This window comes from Podarcis filfolensis, assembly GCF_964270895.1.
Source record: "Podarcis filfolensis genome assembly, chromosome: 1".
In the NCBI taxonomy this organism is placed as follows: domain Eukaryota; kingdom Metazoa; phylum Chordata; class Lepidosauria; order Squamata; family Lacertidae; genus Podarcis; species Podarcis filfolensis.
This window is the reverse complement of record NC_139604.1, coordinates 22150703-22175076: the sequence shown is the minus strand read 5'-3', so window position 1 is coordinate 22175076 and position 24374 is coordinate 22150703. Positions and strand designations below refer to the sequence as shown.

At 44.8% G+C, this 24374-nt stretch overlaps 2 protein-coding genes across 6 annotated transcripts; both read right to left on the bottom strand.

Annotated features, from left to right (window-relative positions):
- Positions 1-416: 416 nt before the first annotated feature.
- Positions 417-24297, bottom strand: HOXD10 (homeobox D10; the record flags this gene model as incomplete). 5 transcript variants are annotated; one of them, XR_014538435.1, is made up of 4 exons in its annotated part: positions 417-489; positions 905-2460; positions 4041-4825; positions 14015-14118. XR_014538435.1 is itself a non-coding variant. In XM_083571449.1 (3 exons), 3 exons carry the CDS (start codon positions 24185-24187, stop codon positions 2183-2185), a joined length of 1080 nt encoding a protein of 359 aa, XP_083427575.1. In that variant the 3' UTR covers positions 422-2182. The 5 variants fall into 5 exon arrangements, 4 of the variants coding, with proteins under 4 accessions (XP_083427575.1, XP_083427576.1, XP_083427573.1 ...); XM_083571449.1 differs by lacking the exon at positions 14015-14118 and adding an exon at positions 24171-24297 and having other exon boundaries at positions 422-2460; XM_083571450.1 differs by lacking the exon at positions 14015-14118 and adding an exon at positions 19656-19659 and having other exon boundaries at positions 422-2460.
- Positions 5995-16812, bottom strand: HOXD11 (homeobox D11). The gene is made up of 2 exons (XM_083572441.1): positions 15622-16812; positions 5995-14534 (listed from the first exon to the last, which is right to left on the bottom strand). Exons 1-2 carry the CDS (start codon positions 16394-16396, stop codon positions 14299-14301), a joined length of 1011 nt encoding a protein of 336 aa, XP_083428567.1. The 5' UTR covers positions 16397-16812; the 3' UTR covers positions 5995-14298.
- Positions 24298-24374: the final 77 nt, after the last annotated feature.

The window sequence follows — 24374 nt, the reverse complement described above, 5'->3', positions numbered from 1 at the left end:
AGATGTGATGTCACTCGTTCTTTCATGAACTGTCTGGGTGTCATTAGGTTAGCAAATATTTCCAACATGTTAGAGGCAATTTCCTGATTTGGAAGTCAAGGAGGGGCATTTGTTGTTAGTTACGAGCCCATTTCTCCAGAAGCTGAGCCGGCAGTTTCTCAAGCTCTCCCCCCGCCCTTCTTTCTTTCTTTCTTTCTTTCTTTCTTTCTTTCTTTCTTTCTTTCTTTCTTTCTTTCCTTCTTTCTTCCCTTCTTTCTTTCTTGAAGGTGAAAGCATTCCCAAGTATTTGGACTTCAGCCGGGAGTCATGTTCATTTGCAAACTCCTTTTAAGGGACTTTCTGCTTCGGATCTCCCCACCCCACCCCACCCGACCCCCACCCCGCCTTCCTAACCCCTTCCCCAAGATAAAGTGGCTGTGAGCAAGATTTCGCAGCGATGTCCGGGGAGGGCGTTGCGGAGAGTCGTGAACTTCATTATCCTGATGTGGGCTACAACGAAGGAACCACAGAAAACAAACACACGCACAAAGCAAAATAACCCAGGATTGTCAGGAAACCAAAAGGTGTGAGCGTTTGGAGACGAAGCGGGGAAAGGCCCTGTAGACAGAGACTAGGCAATATGGCTTCCTTTATTTTTTTACAACACTGCAAGTAGGAATCTAATAATAATAGTAATAATAATAATAATAATAATAATAATAATAATAATAAGTGTCTAGGGTGCATGAAAAGCAAGGGAGGTGAAAAGGAATAAAACAGCTGAATTTATTTCGCACGCTGTATTTGTAACGATATATACAAACTGCAGTAAGGATTTGCAGTAAGAGCACATTTAGGCTGGCAATCGGGGCTCTGGGCGAAGGCTCGTTACGGCTTCCGTTTTCCTTCCTAAAATTCAACTTACCGTTTATGATTGGGTGGGATAAAGGTGTCCACTTTCGGTCATAACATTTCACTAGCGTTTTGGCGCTCCCTTGTCAAGACTGTCTGTTCCCGACGCCCTAGGCCATTTCCTCGCGACCCTAGCAATTGCTAAAGGTATTATTAGGACTGACTGACACAGACAAATCTACCCCCCTTTTTTAAAAAAAAAATATCTACGAGCTCCCACACTAGTAGGAGGATTTGGGTTGGGGGTGTGGGGTGATGGCGGGGTGCGCGGGAGGGAGAGTCTTTGAGCGCAAGGGAATGGCAAGGAGAAGCTGCGAAATGGGCGAAATGGTAGCGTTTTCTGGTTCGGTTTGGATTTGGAAAGACCAACCAAAGGAGCCTCGTGAACTTTACAGAGTTTATTGCATTATACATGCGAATAGGACATGCACAAAGAAGAAGGCGTAGGAAAAAGAAGAAGACATATTGCTTGTTATACCACTACGATTCCACGTATGCACCACAAGGGGAAGAGAGAGAAAAAAATGTCTACAGTTGAGGAAGAATGAAGGATTCCATTGCACGCACGAAGGACAAGTTTGACGCACACGGGAGAAAGGGGAGTGTTACATCTTAAAATGTGCTTTTTAAAATTCCTTTTCCTCTCACTCTCACTCTTGCACTCTCACTCGCTTTGCCTCCCCCCCCCCACACCTCTCAAGGAAGAAAAAATGCTTATTTTTCTTTATTTTAAATAATTATTAAAAGTATTGTCATCTACTCAAAATGGCATGGCCCGTGTAACAGCCGCCCCCCCCATAAATACCACGTGGTGAGTTAAAAAAAAAAACCATGGAAAAAGTCACATTATCTGGATGTCCAACAGCTCCAATAAGTTAAGACCAAATGATCATATTGAATCAGTGTTTACCCTGCATTACGATGAGAAAAATAATAATAAATTACACGTGCTAGGCTATATATATATATATATATATATATATATATATATACACACACACACACGCACATACATATATATATATATATATATATATATACATATATATACTCGTCGTAGGAACATACATAAACACTTGCAGCACTAAAAAGAATGACAAAAGGTCACATTCTATCAGAAATAAAAAAAATGGAAAATGAAGGGGGTCCACTTTTGTCCCCCCTCTCTCTGTCTCTGTTCCCCCCAAAGTCTTTCCTACATATATATATTTATTATATATATATTTATATATACCAACTGGTGGTAACTGAGCCCGGGTCTCAATCCTTTCAAGCCCCCAGTTGAACCGGTTTATGAGAAGGTCAGATTGGCGGTCAGTTCTCGGATCCGGTTCTCTCTGCTCATCTTCTTGAGCTTCATTCTGCGGTTTTGAAACCATATCTTGACCTGCCTGTCAGTGAGGTTTACGCTCTTACTGATCTCTAGGCGGCGCTCTCGAGTGAGATACATATTGAACAAGAACTCTTTCTCTAATTCCAGTGTTTGATGTTTAGTATAGGGACACCTCTTCTTTCTGCCACTCTTTGCAGTTAACCAATTGCTGGTTGGAGTATCAGACTTGATTTCCTCTAGCAACATCAAAGGAGAAGGAAAGAAGGAAGGAAGGGAAAATAAGAAAGAAAAAGAAAAAAGAAACACCTCAGTCTGTTATAGAGTACCCTTGGCAATGAACCTACTACATCCATTGTGTCTGGCAGATATGGTGGCTTGTGGGTATTAAACATTGCTAACGGAGGTGTGTACATTGGGGCAGGGCGGGTTTTTTCTTAATATAATGATAATGATACAAAAAATGGTGTCCACATTCGAGTTAAACAATGCCAGCAGCAACACTATTTTCCACTCTCTGGGTTATTTCTGCAGCTTTCCCAAACATTATCTCTATGCATTCTCCCTGCTAATCCACATATTTCAAAATAGCCTGTGACATTGGGAGCAATATGAATACTGTCATCTTCCCACTGGTTCGCATTTTAGTGGATGTGAACTGTGCAAACCAACCCCCGCCTTATAAAGCCACTTGTTTGGGAAATGCCTCAGTTAAAAACAGTACTATCCCCAATCACGCTGAAAGAGATTCATCTGCATCACTCATTAAATTAAGGAAACACCCAAGGCAGGGGGGGAGGGAAGTGGCCTTTTTAGTCCTCAACTAACACCAATATGGAGGGGGGCGAATACCTAAAAATCAACTGTATTTATCGTTTTCGCTTTTAATTCCCCATCTCCTATTAGATGCAAATGCCAGACCTGGGCTTAATAAACATGGTCTGTATTGTATTGTTCTGCACTTCCTACGAGTAACAAATGCACAGTAGAGATTGACAAGTTAATTTTTACTAAAGGCATGGTTTCTGAGGGGCCCCCGCCCGCTCTTCCACCATATTCTCCCTTCTCCAAACGAAGCCCCTGCGGTCCTCCCCCATCTTGAAATAAACAATGCAGCTCCTTCCATTATTTCATAACAACCTTCAAAGCCTAGTGAAATTAGGAGACCCAAACTTGTCTTGTCTATAGTACCTTATCCCAAATTTAGACTTCCTTCGAAGAAAGGGCCTTGCCTTATTCTCCTCATACTTTATATGGGCTCTGCTGCACCTCCCTGTTTTATTTTATCTCGTCAAAAGAAAAACAACAACCCCACAACTTTTTATCACCATGCTTAGCAATCGACTGTGCTCTTCACAGAGAAGATCCACAGGAAATATTTGATCCCAATTTGACCAAGGAGGGGTGGGGGAGATTAACAGTGGCTGTAATTTAAGAACCTCTAATCTGAAGGAGCTGCTGGAGCAGTTATAATGCAGCAGCCTTGGCAAGAGAGAAACGAAAACACCCTTTTCCTGGCTGAATCTCTGGGATTCAAAAGGCATGAAACGATGGGTGTCACCAACATCGTGGCCAGGTCCTAAGGCATCCATGCCCTTCTATTTCCTTTTTGTTTTTCCAATTGCACAAAACCAAAAACCCAGCACCTGCAGCAGCAGCAAGAGGTGACGGGGGGGGGACCCTGTCTGCTGAGCAGTTATGGCTGAGCTTAAAGCATTAAATGCTCCTGTGGTTTACGAGACTGGCGTGCCCAAGTTAGTCTGCCACCACGTTCGGGTATCTGCCCCCCACAGCCGCCAACTTCTGCGATCATACCGACCTTTGCTTTCCTTCTCTTGGGTTTCTGGGCTGGAAACGGAGGCTTCAGCCAGGCAGCTCCTGTCGTCTTGCAGCGTGGACTTAGACTCGGGACTTTCCACTTGAGAGACTTTGGCAGAGTTGTCTGAATGGTGGCTGCTGGTGCTGCTGGTGGTGTTGGTGGCGGCGGCGGTGGCGGCGCTGCCGCTGTTGGGGTTTTCATTCATTTTCTTCTCCATCGGAAGTTGCGAAGCTATCTGCGGTTTGGAAGCGCCGCGAGGGTTTAACTGCAACATGACAGTTGAACTCGTTTCGGGGCTGTTATGGTACTCTTGGGTTTTCCCAGTGGCGTAGGTCTGGCTCAGCCTGAAATATCCTGGGACGGGGACCTCGGGGTTTTCAATGGAGCACGAGTCAGAGACCAGCCTCTGGTATGAAGGGACGTCCGACGAAGACACCAGCTTGGAGCGCTTATCAGAATACATGCAGCAATTGGTTTCTTCCTTAATATTTGTCGTGAAGGAGCAGGTGGGGACCTGCTGAGTAACAGGTTGCTCTATTCGGCAGGACCTGTTCGGATCAGTCCAGTTGTCTACTTGAGGTATATAAGGGTGTACATTCATACCCATATTTTGATGGTTGACTTCTCTCTTGGCCAGAGACGGTAGAAGTCCACAGGTTTGCATCCCATAAGTCCCAATGTCTGTGCTAGGTGGCATGTACATACTGGCGCTGTTGGAATAGAAACTATCGCTCCTGCAGGCACTGATCAAGGAATCGACTAGGAAAGTGTTGGCGGCAGGAGAGCTGTTGGGAAAGGACATTTTGGGGAGGAATTTGAAGAAGAGAGATTGTGTCCTTTGTAGGCTGACATCTCTACGAAAACATTCCCTGTGTAATTGTGGATGCCTCTGCACAACCACATGACAGCTAAGCCAATGAGATTTGAAAATGGCCTTGAGCCGCTACCTCCCCGCCGGTCACGTGCTCCGCGGGACACTCCGGGCTGCGGCGCAAAGGTGGTCAACAGCGACATCTAGAACGTCGAGGAGAAAGTGCGCGCGCTCCTCCAAGCCAGGGAGCTCCAGCGGCGGCGGCGGCGGCGGCAGCAATATTAGTAGCAACCTTTTTCTTTTCTTTTTTTTTTTTGGTCCTTTTGCAAAGCCAGCCCTGGCGCACTGCGCTGATTTAAAACAAGGAAATGCGTTGAACTGATCTGACCCCCCATACCCCCCCATCTCGCAACTCTTTCGTTGTTGCTGCTGGGTTGTTGTTGTTTTGTTTTGTGTTTTTTGTGTGTTTTTTAACACCACAAAGGAGTTACTGTCCGAATTCAGGCTGATCCTGAGCCATGCCCCTTTGCTCCAATATCAATATATATATACATATATATGAGACAGGTACTTCAGGAAAATCCCTGGCTGGCTTAAACAGAGGCAAGGGGGGTGGGAGATGGACGCAGAGGCGCGCGCAGACACACAGAGAGATGGAGGGAGTGGGAAGGGGAGACGCATGCAATCCTACAAGGCGAAATATGTGGGTCTTCTTCTCATTCTCCCCACCTGTGAATAGTAATGGTGATGATAATATTGATAAAAGTGGTTTCCCCCCATCTCCAGTCCTCATGGTTGCCCAACATCTCCTTCAAGTTACATGATTTGGCGGCAACTGACGACCTCAGAAGAGACGTCCCTAAGTCTCAGCCCTGGACAACACATCCTTCTCTTCTCCAATACTTCCTCCTTTCACTTCATAATCAAACACTTTCTCAAACAAAAGCCACAACATATAATAAAGGTCCCCAAAAAGTTGTGTGTGTGTTGTTTGTTTTTTGAGGGTGGACAGCTGACTATGTCTGAAGTGTAGGCGATCTCCAAACGTGTCATAATTTGGGGAAGATACAAAGGGGTGGTGGTAGCGGTGGAAATAATGTTACCTTTTATGGATTTTGTAAAAGCATTGGTTCCTGACAAGTGCAAGGTACAAAAGGTTGTGGAATTTATTAATACAGATTAAGAAGAATCAGAGCGATCAATAAAATTCTCATCTACATTCTTGAGCCACTTGGTAATTTTCTTGCTTCTGAAGCTTTTTCAAGAGTTATACCCTCTGTTGCCACACACGGGAAGATATTTTATTAACAAATCAATCGAGACTTTGTAAAGGATAAGATTAATAGTTAAGATTTAGCATAATGGTGTTCGCGTTATGAATTATTGAAAATTATACTATTGATTTTTCCTCTTCGCTGCTAACCAAGAAGGTCAATTTTTGTTTTAATACAAATCGTCAAATATTAAAAGCTAGAAAAAAAAATTTGGTCATAAGTTTGGTTTTATAGCTCCAGCAGATTCCTAAAATAAAATAATTAATAAATAAGACGAGGGTCCTTTCACATAGTACACATGTGAAGAAATTCTCTTTGCCCACGAAAATGGCACCAGAGCAAAGGTAAAGTTTTCGTAGACGATGTTGCTGAACTTCACACAAAAAACCCCCCACATATGCACTCACAACGCGGTAGCCCGCATCCCACAACGGAATCTGCTGGCTTCTTACATTATTTCATTACCCAGCTTCATATCTATTAAAAAGGGCGATAATAAACACCTGAGTCCACCACTCCCTAGTTCTTGACCACAGGAATCGTGGGCAACTCTACCTATGGATAAATTTGGACGCTTCTTTCAAAATAGATTTCCCCACTTCGATGTTCATCCTTTCTTTTCCTTATATTTATACCCGCATCACTCCCTTTTCTTGAAAAACAGGAGGACACATATCCTTGAAATTAAGGACTGCTCTCCCCCCGTCTCACCTTCGGGACTTTAAAAACATTCATATTTTCCCTCTCCTCCCCGCTTGTTTGGCAGTGTGTTTTTACTCCAAAGGTGTCTCTTTTTTTCATAAAATGTCACACGCCGCACGCCACACAGGAACCATCTACTTGAGGTTAAATGTTGCCTTGAGTCCATCTATTTATTCCAGGCCTTGAGCTCATCCCTATCAGCAAACCTTCCTTCTCTCCTTTGAAATAAGAACCTCGGGGAAACCAAAACAGACCCTTTGAAATGGCACCCACGGCCTCTCCAATGACTGCAAGAAGCTTAATTTTCCGTCCTGGTTTTTTCACCCTTACGTCTTTGGCACTTTGGGGGTGGGTTGCTTCACTTTCCCCCCTCTTCTTCTTCTTCTTCCTCCCCTATCCATTTGCCGAAAACAACCCCCTCACCCCAGTTTGAAATCTCGCTGTGGCAATGAGACAGACCCTTTTTGAAAAAGCTTATCGCAGCTGTTCAAATACAACATCATTGTCAGGTTAAGAGCCGGTGGGTTTTACGGCTCCAGCCGCCTCTCTTCTCTCCCTCTGTCTCGCTCTCTCTCTCTATGGCTTCTGTGTTTGCCGGGGAGTCTCCAGCTTACCTTCGTCAAATAAGCTACATTCCACCATCACCACCCCAGATAAACATTTTCTCTCTTTCTTCATGCACCCCTTTAAATTGCGAGTCCATAAGCCATGCCCTTGTCCTGGGTAGGGGCTTAGAAATAAGGGACACAGCACCGCAAGGAAGCGGTGGTGGTCCCAGTGTAGGAGAGAGGATTTTTTGTCCCCCCTCCTTTTCTCCAATTTGAGATCATTATCAGAGCCATTGCTAAGATTTTGTCTGAGCTGGGGAACAAACAAAAGTGGAGGTCACGATGCTCCCTCTTTGGGGGCCGGCTTTTTATGTGCTTTCCAGCAATTTCCCTTCCTCCCCCCCCCTTTCCCTCTCCCTTCAAAACAAGACGCCAGACAACCCACCGAGTTTAAAGCAACCCAATACTGTTTTCTGGTCTGCATTTTAAGACTTGACTGTGAAATCTAATCAGGTTTTTTAAATAATAATAATAATAATAATAACAATCCACCTTCAAACGGCCTTCCGTAATTCTTATTTACACTTTAAGAAGTGCCCTAGAAATCTCCCAATGGCCGCATCCTCTTTATTTTATTTTATTTTGGCTATATGTTGCCCAGTTGTAACATTAAACCAAGCCAGACTTTCCCCCCTGTTTCCCATCTCAGGGGTGTGTGTTGTTTAATGAACTGACTCCGAGTCCTCCCTTTAGAGATAGGACATTTCGCTAGATTTGAGGCGCAAGATACTAATGCCGCCATCTAATGACCTCCAATTATTTTGTTAGATAAACCATGTGTACGGTTAAGGCTCTCCAGTTCTGAAGCAATCCATTGATCATCACCAATTACTACTTTTAATAAAAAAAAAAGAGTAAGGGTGGGGACAGAATTTGAGCCGGCTTGGGCAAATATATTAAAGTGTGTGGGGTGGGGTGGGGAATGGCACTGAAAACCGAAAACCTTAAAATTTGTGTGACACATCTAAAGGTTGAATAAACATCTCATTGGGAAATGGGTTACTCAGACCTTGTGTGTTTAACGCCACTTCAGTTTTAAATCATATTAAGATGGAATTGTAGTAATTAACATTAATAAATAAATCAATATTGTGCCATAAATGAGATATACAATCTACATTAATGCAAAGGTTTTCCTCTTTTACTGTCCCATATTTTTTCTTCAAGGGGGGTGAAACCCCCCGAAAAAAGCTCCATTTATAACTCGATTACTATTTGCAGTAAAATATATGTTGACATCCCCCTTTTCTGTCTTAATAAATAATAGAAAATAAAATCCGAGAGGAAAAGTCGATACTTTAAACTTTAATTTTAATCCTTCAGATTTATTCGACATTTTGTGCCTGGCCGTTTGATGCCCTTTTTGGGCTTTGTTTTGGAATGTATGTAGGGACGTATTAAAAGATATTCCTCCTACTTTTTCCTCTTCTAACTGCAATTTGTTTTATTCTCTTCTCATTATTAAAGGGATGGGGGAGGGGAAGGAGCCTACCCAAAAGTGGGGGGCAGATATTTTGCAGCTGTGGACTCTGAACTGGACTGACAAATATTGCTCAAAAGACTGGCATTCAGACGGGCTCCCTGGAAGCCTATCTAAATGTTCCCTTCCTCCTTTCATCTAAGTATTATTTAATCTGGAGGCGTTTACACATTGATTCAGTTTATTTCATTCCACACCACTGCAGAGCAGAGGCGCTGAAAGGTATTCCTTTTAATTAAGAAAGGAAATTAGTGCCATACAATATCGCGGCTTTTCGTCCCATCATAACACAGCAATTAAATGATTCTGCTTTCTGAGCCTCACGTTGTTATGCGGAGCAGAGACAACGTCCCAAATATTTGGATTAAAAAGACGAGGGAGATGTGTGATGAGACCATCGCTCTTGGTAATGTACAGAACATAATTAACTAATATTAACTATACTACATGAGATATGAGGGAGAAGTCAACAGCACGCCCTCCCTTGTTTTTGCTCTGCAGATATTATATGCATCTCTATAGCTATATAGGTATCTAGGTCTATAGATATCTATAGATGAAGCAACTGATTCAAGTCATAAACGAAACTCCCCTGAAGAGGATTCACGTTTTGTCCATTGTTTATCATAAGCCTTTTGTACACAAAAGCACGAGTTCAATTTCAGACGCTCGCAGACTTTACTAGAAGGGTCTGGCCAGGTTAATGTCTTTACAGCATACATCCTCTACTCTCTCAATTAATTAGAAGCTCCGGAGAGACTTAGTACTGTATACAATAGCATTGGCCGTAGTCTTGAGTTACAGTTATTTAATACATGGAAGTATCAATGCGGCATAAGCTTTAGCAGATTTGGCAACCTTGAATGGAGGGACAGACAGACAGACAGACAGACAGACAGATAGATGGATAGACAGACAGACTTCTGTATTTTTTAAATTGCCAACGTTTTCTGCGCCATCTTAACACTCTCAGATCAAAAAGGCTTTGGGAAATTGCTGAAAATCATAACCAAAATGAACTCCCATCCCCGCACCTCCCCAGGTCCGTCACACGTGCGTGAAGGTTCCACAAAGAACAAAGGCGAGATTTTAAATATCCAACTAATTTAATGAGCAGAGTATATATAATACGCATATAGCCCCAACCACAATGTTACATTTTTTTAATTTTCAAAACAAGGTCTTAATATAAATGGGAGGGGAGGGGAGGGGTGAGGGAGAATTCTAACCGTGTAGTTTAGTCTTCATGCGGTGTCTGACAAGGCGTGCGTTAATTTAACAGTGGGGGGAAAGCCCCACACCAAACATTAACCTTTTCTACATTATTCTTTCCCAAAATAGATTCATCTTACACCATCCCGTTTATTATGGATCTTAAATGGCAAATATTAATTTCATTTGTGTTTCAACATAATGGTGGTGGTTTGTTTTTTTTTTTTAAAAAACCATTTCATTTTATTTCAGAACACTTCCGTTTATTTCAGGCGGAAAGGCTATTCTAGGTAAGTGGAGTAGCAATGAACTCCTTTTTATAAAATAAAATATTTTAAAAATCCACTGGAAAACAATGCGCCCAACATTCATTTGGTAAGGATGACTTTGAATGTGTCTAGTTTATTGGATTACACAATGCCAAATTTCGAATCCATATTATGCAGAAGGAGAAAGGCGGAGTAAACCAACTCTGATCTTTGGTGTTTTTACCTAAAAGTGCGTTTTCGGAGACAACTAAGATCTCCCAAATCAGATGCCCTTTTTGTGGAAGGGGTTCCGTTTCTGTTTTAAACATTTTAGGGGTCCTTGGAATACATAATTCTCTCTCAGTTTGTATCCTTTCTGTGGATAATGAAAATTAGTTTCACAATATCGGGTCAAGGTGACGAAATGATATCCACCATAAGCAAAATGCCCGACTCTTCTCTGGTAAATAAAGCTATCTCTAGAGAAAAGGCACCCCCCCAAAAAAAAGTACTCAGCAGCCCATTTTGCCACTGATTAAAAGTACACGTTCTTTTTAACATTGAACTATCTGCCTGCGTTGGTCTTCTCATGAAAAAATCTCGACCTAAATATAAAATGGCTTTGATCACATTGGTATTCTTGGGGCGCTATGATTGCGCTGAAAGAGAAACAATTAGAATTTCGTTCTGTTGAGGAAATCCAGGAGATAAACTACCCCGTCCTAAAAAATTACTAGTTTTAAAAAAATTCTTATGCATCATATTGTAAAAGATTATGACCCAAAATAATTTTTTTAAATGAAATACGTCTTGTTCATGTCATGGTCATGAGTTACTTGTTTAATAAATCCTGTTTATGCTCTATTTTCTCATTTCCCAAGCCCTGAAAACTTATAGTTGCTTATATATTAGATATTTTATTAGTAGCAGGGTGATTGGGGACGGGGGTGGAAATACACTTGAACATCAGGACAATTAGACATTCTGGAATATTAGCGCGCCCTCTTGTGGAATTTAGCAGTCCGGCATGCAGGAATTTTTTTATTTGAAAAAAACACTGCATGCTTTCTTCTTGCATTTCTGAGACATTATTCTGCTGGGTTTTTTCTTCGAAAAAAAGCTTTTATATTTCTATTCCTATATATTAAAGCTTTTTTCGAAGAAAAAACCCAACGGAGTTGTCTTAGGACAACTGTAGTTGGTGAATTTGAATTGATTCGCCTTTTTGGTACGTTCCTGACTGAAGAGTAAATGATAAGGAAAGTCACCCCCTTTTTAATAAAACAGTTTAAGGCATCAGGAAAGCACACAATATTTTTCTATAACGTTAAGAGGATATTTTTTTCAGGCGCCTTGAGACTACAAGTTAAATTATTTGGACATCTTATGGGCTCCAAATCACAAGTCAGTTCTTTTTCGGATAATCTGCGTCGCATTGAATTCCATGAACGAATTCTCATTTATTTTAGTGGCACTGAGTTGCAACTGTTGCTTTTGACTTTATTTATTTATCTATTGGGATTAAAAAAAAATGTATTGACCTGATTTCTGTATGTATATCACTACCAAACAGTAAAAGAAAAATTTGAGAAGAAATGGTGGCTTATGCCTTGCGGAGCGGGAGGGTGGCTAGGGACAGAATTCTAAATATGGTTTCAGAAGGAATTAGAAGAGGTTTCACAGTCTGGAGAAACTGCAATGGGGTTAGTCTGGAGAATTCTGCAAATACCCCTGGTAAGAACTGATGAAATTAACTATTTCCTAATGGAAGTCGAAGCGCTCCAAAGACCTACGTGGTGGATTCGCGAGTGTGGATAGCTATGCAGTAAGAAGTGTGTGCGTGTGTGTGTGTGTGTGTGCGTGTGCGGTGGGTGGGTGTGCGAGAGAGAGAAAAGCCAGAGAGAGGGGGGAGGAAGTAAGAAATGGGGGAAAGAGGCACACAGAGAGAGTGGGTGGTGGTTGAAAATAAGAGAGGAACCTTTAAGGCTCCTAATTATTCAGAAAGGTTAAAGGTGATGACCTTGACATTTTGGAAGTTCAAAGGCAGACACTTACTGTTTTCCTTGCTTAAGAGTTTCAAGTTTTAATTTTTGGCCATGTCTACCTGAAGCCTCGACGCTTAACGTTTGCTTTATATGTTTCGCTCTCATTTTATCCGTCCAGTTTGGCCTTTAATTGATGCAAAATGGACCCACCGCTTCTCCCTCCCCCGCCCTGCTCTCCTCCTTTTTTTAAGCCAAATTCTTTTCTCACTCGTCTCCTTTATTGCTCGTTGCGGAAATCTCTTTTTCTGCCACCAGAAGGTGTACAATATAACCCAATTAAGCTGTTTAGACCCTGAGCTTTTATGGTGTTGTCTAGACAGTTCAAGGTTTTGTAAACAGCCTAGCTAGGTCGCGCAATATAAAAGTAGAGGCGAGGACCTCCACCAAACCCTTCTCGGAAAAATAGTAATAATTATAAGAATAATAATGATAATGAAGACTGGGCAGCTTGGTGGCTAATTAGATTATTTCTCCCGTTCCTTTCTGTGTGTGTGTGAATATAGGGTGGAAGATCAGGAGGCACCTTTTAAAAGATTTGCCCTCCTTATCCCAGTACCAGTCACCCATCCTTAATTAAGTTCAAGTTTTGGAGTGGGAAGTTTCGTTTCGACTGGAACTCTAAGTCGCTATGCTAGTTCGTTTCGCCTCCCCAAAGTTCATTAGAACTTTGTACTACAGTGGATATCCACTGTAAGTCGGATCAGGATGCGCTTTACAATATAGCGCTTTTTTAAAATACAGGATATGTTCCAGACAGAGTTTTAAAAGCAACACCTTTTAACTCCCACTTATTCAAATGGCATAGATTTACATACATATTTTCCCCCCAGGCTGACATGTTGAGTTTCCCCCTAAAAATAACAGAAGCTGGGTAAGCCCGCCGGGGACGTTGCTCCTGTTTTTTGGGTTTTGTTTTTTTTAAAATTATTCTCATTATAGCGGAGAAAAAGAGAACGAACAGGTTTTTTTATTTGAAATGTAGGGGCATGAGGGGAGCACATAACGGTGGGTCGGACCACACTCTCAGCCATTAGTCGATTTCATTTGACACCAGCAGGGACCCGACTATGAACCTTCAGAGATGGCACTGCTCATAACGCACGCGGAAAAGGCAACTTCAACCTTACTAGGAACCATTTGTTCACATGGGCACGACAGTGTCCCGTGCTGCTTCTTTTTAAAAACAACCCCCCCCCAAAAAAAGGCAATGGAAACCAGATATCTCTCTCTATACTGGTGTGCGTAAAGGTAGCTACCGAATGCACAGAACCACCTTTTCGACAACGACAACGAAAGGAGGAAGTTGAGAGGAGTCACTCTCTCCTATCTCAGACCCAACAGAAAGCGGGCCCAACACGGCTGTTTCATAACGCGCTTCTTTCTTAACTACCATCTACATTCGAGGTCTAGTAGCGGCCTCCGCCAGGAACTAAGGAGAAGTGGGTGGGGAGGGAATTAAAGCAACACGGTGGGTAGTTTCACCAAAGAAAAAGAGAGAGGATGGAAAGGGAGTGGAAATCCAGACAAAACGACAACCCCCAAACCCAAAACTCCAACGACACACAACAAGGTTAGAATGGACTATTGGATTTACCCTCTCGGTTTCTGGTCCCCCTTTGGAGGATTCCTCTCCGCCAAGCGCCCCAAGACCTCTCGTGGACACAAGGGCTGTTTGGAAGAACCAGATCTGTTGAGCATGGGTGAAATAAAAACAATAAAAATAACAATAAAGGGAACTTGTCCGCAGGGTGGATGTCGTGTAAACCTCTTGATTATTTTTTTTTTGATTATTATTATTAATTTTTTTTGCACTCAGGTGGCAGGTTGGACCAGGGAGGGAGGTCTCCTTCGCCTCCTTCCGCTCCCCGCTTAGTCCTCTCAAAACAAGGGGTTCCCCGTGAAATACTGCAGTCGATCTCTGTTCAGTTTCTTTTCTTTCATCCGTCGATTTTGGAACCATATTTTGACTTGTCGATCCGTGAGGTTCAGCATCCTAGACAGCTGGAGTCTTTTCTCTTTGTTTATGTACACGTTGAAGAAAAACTCCCGTTCCAGTTCTCTTATCTGGTATTTCGTGTAGGGACATCTTTTTTTCCGGGATCGCTGGGGAAGTGCTGGACATTCAGGAAAGGAAGAAAAAAGACAACCCAATCATGATGATGATGATAATAATGAGGGAAGCGGGGTGGGAGACAGAAGGGGGAAATTAGGAACGAAGAAATTAAGAAGCTGGCATATGTTGTCCCACTCAGAACACTTTCAAGCAGAGCTACACTTCCTAAGGACTTACTGTAAGTATTCCCTTACTCCCTGGGAAACCGACCACTGAAACATCCAGGGAGTTTTCTGCCTCACGCTAGTCAACTTTGTCAAAGTGGTTTTTGGAAGGTGTGGGTGGAAGAAGAAAAGATGGAAATAATAATAATAATCGACGTAATCCCAAGCTTATACTACCCAACTCCATTTACAGGACTGAGAGAAGGGCATGAGTGGAATTGTTTGAAACTGACTTTGCAAAAGTACACCTCTACCCGTTCAGTTGGGACCCTGGTTTTCCCCCCTCCCCTTCCACAGTAGAATGGTTTGTGGAAAAGAATTCTGACTCTCTCAAATGTCAGTCCCAAGTCCAGCCCAGACAGGATGCCCACTGAATTTATATATATATATATACATATATATATATATATACACATACACATACATACATACATACATACACACACATATATACACACCATATATATATATATATATATATATATATAATCACATACCAGTATATGTCTGAACACCCCTCCCCAAAACTTTGGGAGCTCTCAGCCGCCCAATCAACAGTTTCGTCACAATTAACATCCTCCTCCAAGAACATCTATAAGTTACCCTCAATGGGTTTCCTATCGTAAACACGCTTTACAACGGTGAGGGAAACCTTATAGGATATATAAAAGCCCTTCGGATGCTTATAAAATCTCACATAAAAAAGACCTCGGGCTTGACAAAGTGGTGGCCTCGTGCTCCCTCCCTCCCTCTCTCTCTCCCACCCACCTACTCACCCATCCTCCCTCCACCCACCCCACCCCTCTCAATTTTTGGCTTTCCTCTCGCTCCCCGCCTCCCCAACTTAACAAATAAATAAATAATCAACAGCTCGGGGAAGCGGGGCTGGTCGTGTGGCTCTTCGGACTGGGCGCCTCTTCTTACCTGAAGTGCTGCTGTTGCTGCTGCTGCTGCTGCTGCTCTTGTCCGGTCGGGCCTCCCCCGACGGCGACTCGGCGCTGCCCTCGCTTGTCACTTTCTTTTCCTGGCCGGGCAGCGGGGAAGCTTTGCCACAAGTGTTGCTGGGGAGCTTGAGGTCGCCCTTGTCGCCCTCTGGCTCCGGGTAGGGGGTGCCTCCTCCGCCTCCGCCGCCTCCGCCATGCGCCGCCTCGTAAAACTGGTCGAAGCCCTGCGGGAGGATCCCGTTCCTGCCCACTGCGCTGTAGAAGTTGGCGGCGGCGGCGGCGGCCGCAGCAGCTGCGGAAGCGGCGGCGGCGGCGGCGGCCGCCCCGTGGTGGTGGTGGTGGGCTCCGCACACGGGATCTGCCTTGAAGAGCACGTCTGTCCTGCGGGTGGCCGGCTGCAGAAAGTCCCTGCCGTGCATCACCTCCTCGTAGTAGCTGCTGGGCGCGTAGCTGCCGCCTCGGTAGGGCCACTTGCCGCCGCCGCCTGCGCCGCCTGCGCCGCCGCCACCTCCGCCGCCGCCGCCTCCCGCGTAGTCCCTGAACGCCGCCGCCGCCGCTTCGCGCACCGGTTGCACATGGGGAGGCAGGTTGGAGGCGTAAGGGAAAGTCATTTGACAGGAGGGCGACTGGGACAGGAACGGGGGCTTGCCGGAGAAATCCGAGGAGGAGACGTAATAGGCAGCGGCGGCGGCGGCGCACCCGGGGAGGTACATGCTGGATGCCCCGTGGCTGCCGCAGTCGTCAAAGTCACTCATGTCTTCTCCTCCTCCAGCTGCTGCTGCCTCTGGGCGAGGGCGAGCAGGCAGCGGCAGCAGCAGCAGCAGCCGAGCCAGCGCGTGGGAGCCGGAGGAGCCCCATCTATCTGCGCGCGAGGCTTTGGGCAGGAGCAGCCACCACCAAGGGGGGAAAAATCCCACCGTGTGCTGACGTGCAATTCATCTTGATTGATTCGAGTGGTAATTATGTCACGTGACGGCAGGCGATGGTAGAAATGTCCTTATATCTAGGAACGGCTCCCCTTTTCGCCCGCCTGCCGTCGCCAGAGGTTCCTTCTCTCCAAGAATGCCCTTCTTCCGAGAGCTTCCCAGTTCTCTCGCTCACACACACACACGCGCGCGCGCTCTCTCTCTCGCTCTCTCTCACGCGCAAAACAGGCACAGGTTTGGACAAATAGGACCTTTTCCAGCTCTTTCTCTCTCCCCCCCCCCACCTCCCCAAACTCCACACACACACACACACATATACTCCGCTTCCCCTCCTCCTCCTCCTCCTCCCCCCGTTTCACCCCCCTTTCCCCAACCAGGAGTCTCGATAAGCTATAGGTAGGGCAGCAAATCACCTGGGAATGCCATCCTTTGCCCAGATTCCTGCGCGCATACATCTCACATGCACAGCTCAGACCTATATATCCTAGCAAAATCCTCCACAGAACTGGAATAGAGTCAGGCACACAAAGCCTACGACACCATGTCCTGGTTTGAGACACAAACAGGAATAGTTTGTATTTCTATAAAAAGAACAAGAACAAACAGTCGCCGGAAATGCAGTCAGGAAAGGCTTAAGGGCCAAGAAGGTGTTTAGGAAGAATATCTCTCGCTTTCCAGACTTTGCAAAGCAACCGCCAATATTTACCCTGATTGGAGCATCCTTTCTCCTTATTAGAAAAAAGCATGTAGGAGCTTGTTGCTTCTCTCTCACACACATACACACACACACACACACAAATGCTTGATAGCTAGCTAGCCAGTCAGAGTATCATGTAGCAAAACCAGGACGTTTCCCCTGTTTCATTTAATATAACGCAGTTTTTCCAACTCGAAATTCTGTTGCTTGCTTCCCTTCCCTACTTCACGATATCATTTTGTACCGGACAGAAAGAAAGAAAGAGAGAGCGAAAGAGATCGGGAGGGAGGTAATATGGAATGGGGACTAGGTCTATCTGTCTAATCGATGCAACTTCCACCACTACCCGCGTTTCATCGAAGTGTGAGCCTCGTTTCCGAGCGCCTGCTGGACTGACAGAACCCTCGGCTGCATCAGACATCTTAGGGTGGGGCAACTGCCCCAGAACAGTCGCTTCCTTCTGAAAAGCAACAATCAGATCCACGCAGAAACACACCCCAGCTTCAATGTCACTTGAAGGGGGAAGGAACGGGAGAAAGACACAGTATTTGAGAATTAAATTCCGAAACACAGAACCGCACACAGCACCTTCACCTCGCGGTTGTGCGGTTGGAATGGCTCCCTCGCCCTCCTCCCTTTCCTTCTCCTTCTACACATTCAAGGCGCATGAAATGAGCGAGGACACATTAAATCAGATACACACCTAGAATCCCCACGGAAGAAGAGGCACATTTCTTCTGACAACAGGTAATAACAGAAGACCGGTTCTTTCCTCCCGGTTCTTTCCCTTGGCTGTAGTACAATGTCAAGTTTAACCCCACAACTTTGTTTCTCCTCCTAATCGAAACAGTACCAGAACACCGTCGCTTTACTAAAGACAACAAGATGGAAATCCATGTCTATTTCCCGTCCCCTCCCGCTCCCAAACTTCTGAGGGCTATTAATAAAATAAAATAAAGTCGACATCTAAGATTATTATCCAAGATACTGATAGTAAAATGAGATGGAATTTATTTTCTCCTATGAACTATAGCCAGGAGCACGAAAAAGAAACCAAAAAACCTCGAAAGAAATTGGATTTCAGGGCCATCTAATATGACTTTCTGAAGGGGGGGGGGAAATGATTTTTTTTATTATTTTTTAAAAAACACACGCATTCCGGTCTCAACCTTGTAACGTCCTATACATTCAATCCTTTAGAAGCACGAAGGCGAATTAAAACAACGAGGCTAATCGTAGTCAGACGGGTTTAAAAGCCTTAGTTCAGTGTGGGCTTTCGAGCCGGCTAAATAGGTGTAGGATTGGAGCAGTGTGTGTGTGAAGATATGCGTGTAACACACACACAAATACACCTCCCAAATAGGAAGAGAATACGAGATATTATTATTATATACTTTGTTATATTGTTTTACATTAATGAGAGGCTTATATGGATATATAACGACACATATTCGTTTGATGTCCTCGATAAACCCCAAAATGACCAAATATGTTGTACAAGGGTGCTCCTGATTGACATCCGCAGTGACTCATAAGTCCTAAGCCCTCTTATGCACTTAGCTGTAGGAAAGAAGCTGAGAAGGTAGGAGAAATACCTTCATCTCTAAAGCCTAACCAAGCCAAGTCCCAGCTTCCCCATATATGAACCTCTTTCCTAATTAAAAAAAAGAAAACAAAAGGGGTGGGGAAGTAGAAGGAAGGGGAAGATCATATGCCCAAATGGTATCCAGATCTCCTTCCAGTGTCCACCATTTAACCTTGGTTGCCTTGCTTGTATGACGCCCATCCACGAATCACCACCACAAGCTCACACCAAACCTGCGCAACAGATCCGGGCATAAACCAGCCGCACCACCCAATGTCCATTTAGCCAGACACCGTTCCACCTCCTTTCTTTCGAATGCTCATGCTTGCTTTTAGGTTTTGCTGCAATGAATGGACTCCCCTCCCCTCCCAAATGTTGACTGCGCAGCTAAAATGGCCCCTGCGTCTCCTATCGCAATGGAGCGAAGCAAAGGCTTTCTCGCTTGCGCGGTTGTCTCCAATATATCCTCCAGACCAAGCGCCTCAGGATCATGCGGAAAAAGCAGACGATTCCAAAAGCAGACGATTTCCCCCCCTCATTCGCCCCCACCCATCGACGCACCCTCCAGTAACCACACCACAGGAAATCAACATAAAGCTAATAACCAGCATCCTGTCGACCCCCACCACCTCACCACTCCTTTTCAAAAACCCTTGAATCAGCTACATATCTGGATAGGAGGCAACTAGTTTCCACCATTCCAAGTTCAAGGACACGGTGGTCGTTTGTTAATAAGGAAAAGGAAACGAGCGCGGGGTGGGGAGAGAAAAAGACGCCCTCCACGATTCTTGCAAAAGACCACTTACAGTCTGGAAATGCCTATTAAACAAACCACAGCAAAAGAGAAGAATCCGGTGTCCTTGAGCCGCTCAAGGATTCCTACCCTGATTAAGACGCGAAGAGAAATCTGGGACTTTTCCACAGACGCGTCTTCAAAATGGGTCGCCCTTGTTCTATCCGGCGCGGTAGCATTTCAAACCCGGGAACTAGCAAACCAACACCCCACCCCGCCGCGCCCGCCTCGCAACGCGCAACATAGCACAGAAGGGTGGCTTTACCGTTCGGCGTCTTGCAAGGTCTGTCGTCGTTGCCTCCTGGAACTAGCCGGTTTTCCACTGCGAGTGACATCTCCAAAGAAGCCTCCGTGAAAAATTAGGACGGCTGGCATAACGGTGTCGGAGCGAGGGGGGTGGGGGCGGAAGAGAGAGAAGCAAAATATGCCTGGTCCGCCCGGAGAGAAGGTGCTGTATATTTGTGCCACCCAAGATAAGACACTAACTTGACCTTAACTTTGTTATGGCGCCCCTAGTATCTGGAGAACGTGAACAGACACTGTCTGGCAGCTCTCGTAAAAACTGACTGGAGAAGCGATTCTGAGTCATTTCATTTATGGCCACTACAGTTCTGCAAGAAAGCTTTTCCTCCCTGCCAAACTTTAATTATTTATGCTCTTTTAGGAAACACAAAAGCGCCCAGAGCCATTTAAAACAATCAGAGGGACGTTCCTTTTGCCTTATCAAACTCCCAGGCATTGCAAAAAGCACCCCCGGCTTAGCCTATCAGAGCGAAGGACTCGTCCCCGCGACGCCAACAAGATGCGGATTTGGGGATTGACTCCAGGAGGAAGATGTATGTGGACATGTGTGTCGCTAATGAAGCCATACAATCATGTTGGGTGTGTGTGTGTGTGAAGAGGAGGGAGGGAGGGACAGAGAGAGAACCTTATTTTCTACACACCCCACCCTCCAAATCGCATCACACTACATACACACCACACCACCACAAACACACACACACACACACACACACACACACACACACACACACACGTACTTACACACCCCAAGGCTGAATGCGGGTCATTTACAACAGCATTTCTTTCTGTGTACGATAAACAGAAAGAGAACAGCAGTCCTGTATCCTTCCGGCCAAGGATGGGAGCTTTAACTGAGATGCCCCTCACAAAGCATTTAAATAAACAAATAAATGCAAGATTAAGCTCTAGGCCAAGTAATGCTGCAACCCTACGCACATTTACCTCCGAGGAAGCCGCCCTGATGCCAACGGGAGCTCACACGCCTCCATGAGCATCGCGTTGATTCCTGCTGTAAGAGGACTTGCTTCTCAGAAAACGTGCTTAGGATCGGAACCGGGTGCAAATCCCATTCGGAATCCATCACGGGCAATTTGCCTATGGATTCCGACGGCGTGTAAATTGCAGCTGATCGGCATGTGAGGATGCGCAGATACAAAGCTAACTCATGTTTGGTTATCGCCATTTTCAGGTTTCTATCCACAGCAGCTATAACTGTTCCGAATTTAATGTCTAGGACCCTGTCTATATATATATATATACACCTCCAAGATAACCCCAACCTACCCCGTCCCTATGATCTTTTCCCTAGCTACAGTCACATACACAGGCATATATGATGTCGACCTACCTAGAGCGGCCATGACACCGAGCGAATAGTATCTGTCGCAATGCGCTTCTCCAGTGATATGCATTTTTGGAGCAGTTTACCGACCATTGTGTGTCTTGAGTGCTTGTACGCCTCGGAACCCACAGTTAGTTGTTGTTTTTTTGAACACGTAAATACCAGGAATATTTATTTCGGTGGCTTAATTAAAAATACATGGACACACTACATATAATGTGCATATACTGATACTGCTTCTTTCTCTCACTCATTTTATTTCACTTCGCACAGACTAATTGCAAGTCCATAATCATCCACAAATGGAAACCAATTGAGCTTAATAAAGAACGCATCGTCATTTCTATATTTTCCGCCGCTAATGGTGCAATCTTGCACAACCGTTGAGCCTGGTGTTTGCAAGGAGATAGTGAAAGAGAGAGTAAAATAATAATTATAATAAAAAAGAGGACCATTAAAGGACGCCCTTCGCTTTTGGGTCAGATGTGCTATTTGCGAGGTAAATCGCCTGTGGATGCTAGCGAAAAGAATCTCAACATGGAAGGAAGTTGGTTGTATTCGTAGGACTGATTTTCGTTAATTCAGCCTGTATTTTATAAACATTTATTCAGCGACTTAGAAAACTAAACAAGACCTTGATTACCTAATCAGCTCTGTTGTGGCCTCCGTTGTCTAACGGGAAAAATTTGGGAATAGAGATGGAAAGGAGTCGAACATATAATTGAAAAAGAATCATTAGTTCCCAGTCATTCCATAACCATCATTGTTATTCTGAGGCATCATTAAATATTTATCCTATTTTAATTTATATATATATATATATATATATATATATATATATATATATATATATATATATTTAAAAGTTATCTGTTAGCTTTTTCTCTATAGCAGTATTCAGATATTTAAAAATATTGATTCCTTCTTAAGCATGCTTATCGCCTCAGACTTCTAAAAAAAGGGGGAATTGTAGATAATCATTTTAAAGACAATAATGCACTGTAAATACCGCATTTCCCCCCCTTGCAAAATGGAAATTGTTTAACACATCTGATAAACTGCTACGGCCACCTACAGTTAAATAACATCTCCGTTCAAAACCATGCCTGGCTGGGAAACATCTGAAGGAGGTAAAGTTCAAACATTTAGTTAAGACTAAAAATGTAGATAATAAACATGAACGTCGTTTTAATTCCTCATTTGCGGGGTGTGTGTGAGTGAATGAATGCATGCCCCGCTTTTAGCCCTGGAGAGATCTGGAAACGTGAAGGATCAAAACAAATCACTGATCAAGGGTTTAATTTGAAGATCAGGGAAAACAAATTTCATTTTATCCTTTGTGGGAAAATATATTTCTTTCCGCATTCGAGGCGTCTGAATTATGAAATACTCTCTCGCTCTGCTCTCGCTCTGAGAAAACTATTATTACACACAGTTATCAGATGAATATGAAATTATACCACAACCTCCACTCAAAGAAGGTTCATTAGTTTCCTTGTGTGTCTATAGAATCACGGTGTAAAGAAAAAACAGCCCCCAAGGTAGATCCCTGGCCAGCTGTGCTTAAAAACTTGCTGGCTTGGCGAGGAGTTTTGTTTTGTGATGTGTGGTGTGAGTGTTTGTGAAAGCAGGGGCTGGAAACAGGCGGCCGAGATGGAGCAGAGGATATTCCGATTGAGTCGCATCCTTGATTCCTTTGTGTCTTCCCTCCCTTTATTTTGCGCGCAAGGCCAAAGTCAAGCTAAAGAGGAAGGAAGGCTGCAAGCAGCCGAGACAGAGCGCTGAGCCAAGGGCAGCCGGCGAGAAGGGCGAGGGGCAGTTTGGGGCGGGCGGGGGGAGGCAGAACAAAACAGAAACAAACCGCAAATGGCAGACAGAGTGTCGGAGGGGGGGCGGCAGGGAAAGGAAGCGAAGATGTTTGGATATGCCTTTGGAGGCGCGGGCCTAAGTTGTGTTCAGACTTAGGCCAAAAAAAGAAAGAAAGAAAGAAAGAAAGAAAGAAAGAAAGAAAGAAAGAAAGAAAGAAAGAAAGAAAGAAGGAGACTGGGTACCAAAGGTGCGCCTCAGGCATGGCGGGAGGCAGATGGAGAACAAAGAGACCTGTGGCACCGTCAAGACGACAATCCAGACTATTTGGCAAGACGGAAGTTTCTGTGAAGTGCGGTCTACTTCGCCCAATGTCCTACATAACGATGGTGGTGAAATCTCCTAGCACTCAGGATCCCATTTGGTGTTGTATCTGGCGAGCGGTTAAGAGAGTGGACTGCCTTAAGAAAAGGTGGTCATAGAATAATAGAATTGCAGAGCGGGAGGGACCCGACGGTCATCTAGCCCAACCCACGGCAACGCAGGAATCTCAACTAAAGCATACAGAGCAGATGGTCGTTTTTAAGGTGTCACTCTGTTTCCCCTCGTCCCCGCGACAGACTAGCAGGGCGGCCCCTCTGGAAGCGACTGCAGCGGGAGGCGCGTGGACGCTGGTTATTAGCACACACACGCATGCACAAGTATGCCCTCCGTTTGCTTGTGGCGGAGGCGCCTTCCGTTCCAGTGCAGCAATCGTGTGAGGAGGACCAAGCGACAATGCCTGCGTCTGGAAACCGAAGCAATAAGGCAAGAAAAGTCGTGAAGCCACTCCTCGCCGTCAAGGGACAAAGAACTCTGAACGGGATCCACTAGGAAAGGCGGCTTCCTCCGCCCTCCCCACTGCGGCGCAGGCCCCACCGCCACGCGCAAAATAAGACCCCGGTAACATCTTCACCGCTCCCCACCAAAATCTGCATGAGAAATACTAACGATCCAGGGAGCCTAACAGCCTAACACCCCTCGAGCATTTTCAGATTTTTGCTTCAAGGCAAGCAGACACAGCCGCGGTTTTGTCACCTCCATCTTCCCTCCATTCCTGGGAGAAACGCGAAGATCTTTCCATCTTCTGCTCCCAACCACCTCCTATCTCTCTCTGTCTGCTCCCCCCCCCACCACACTTTTATCTAACAATCAGGGCTCCAGAAGTGGGGGGAGGGGTTGTTCGAGCAATCCAGAGACCACGGAGGGGACCCAGGCAACGAGGCCGAAACGCTGGAACGC

Coding starts and splice junctions, on each gene's coding strand:
- HOXD11 (XM_083572441.1), bottom strand. CDS start 16,396: ATGAGTGACTTTGACGACTGCGGCAGCCACGGGGCATCCAGCATGTAC. Junction 14,535..15,621: donor CAGCAACAGCAGCACTTCAG/GTAAGAAGAGGC, acceptor CTGAATGTCCAG/CACTTCCCCAGCGATCCCGG.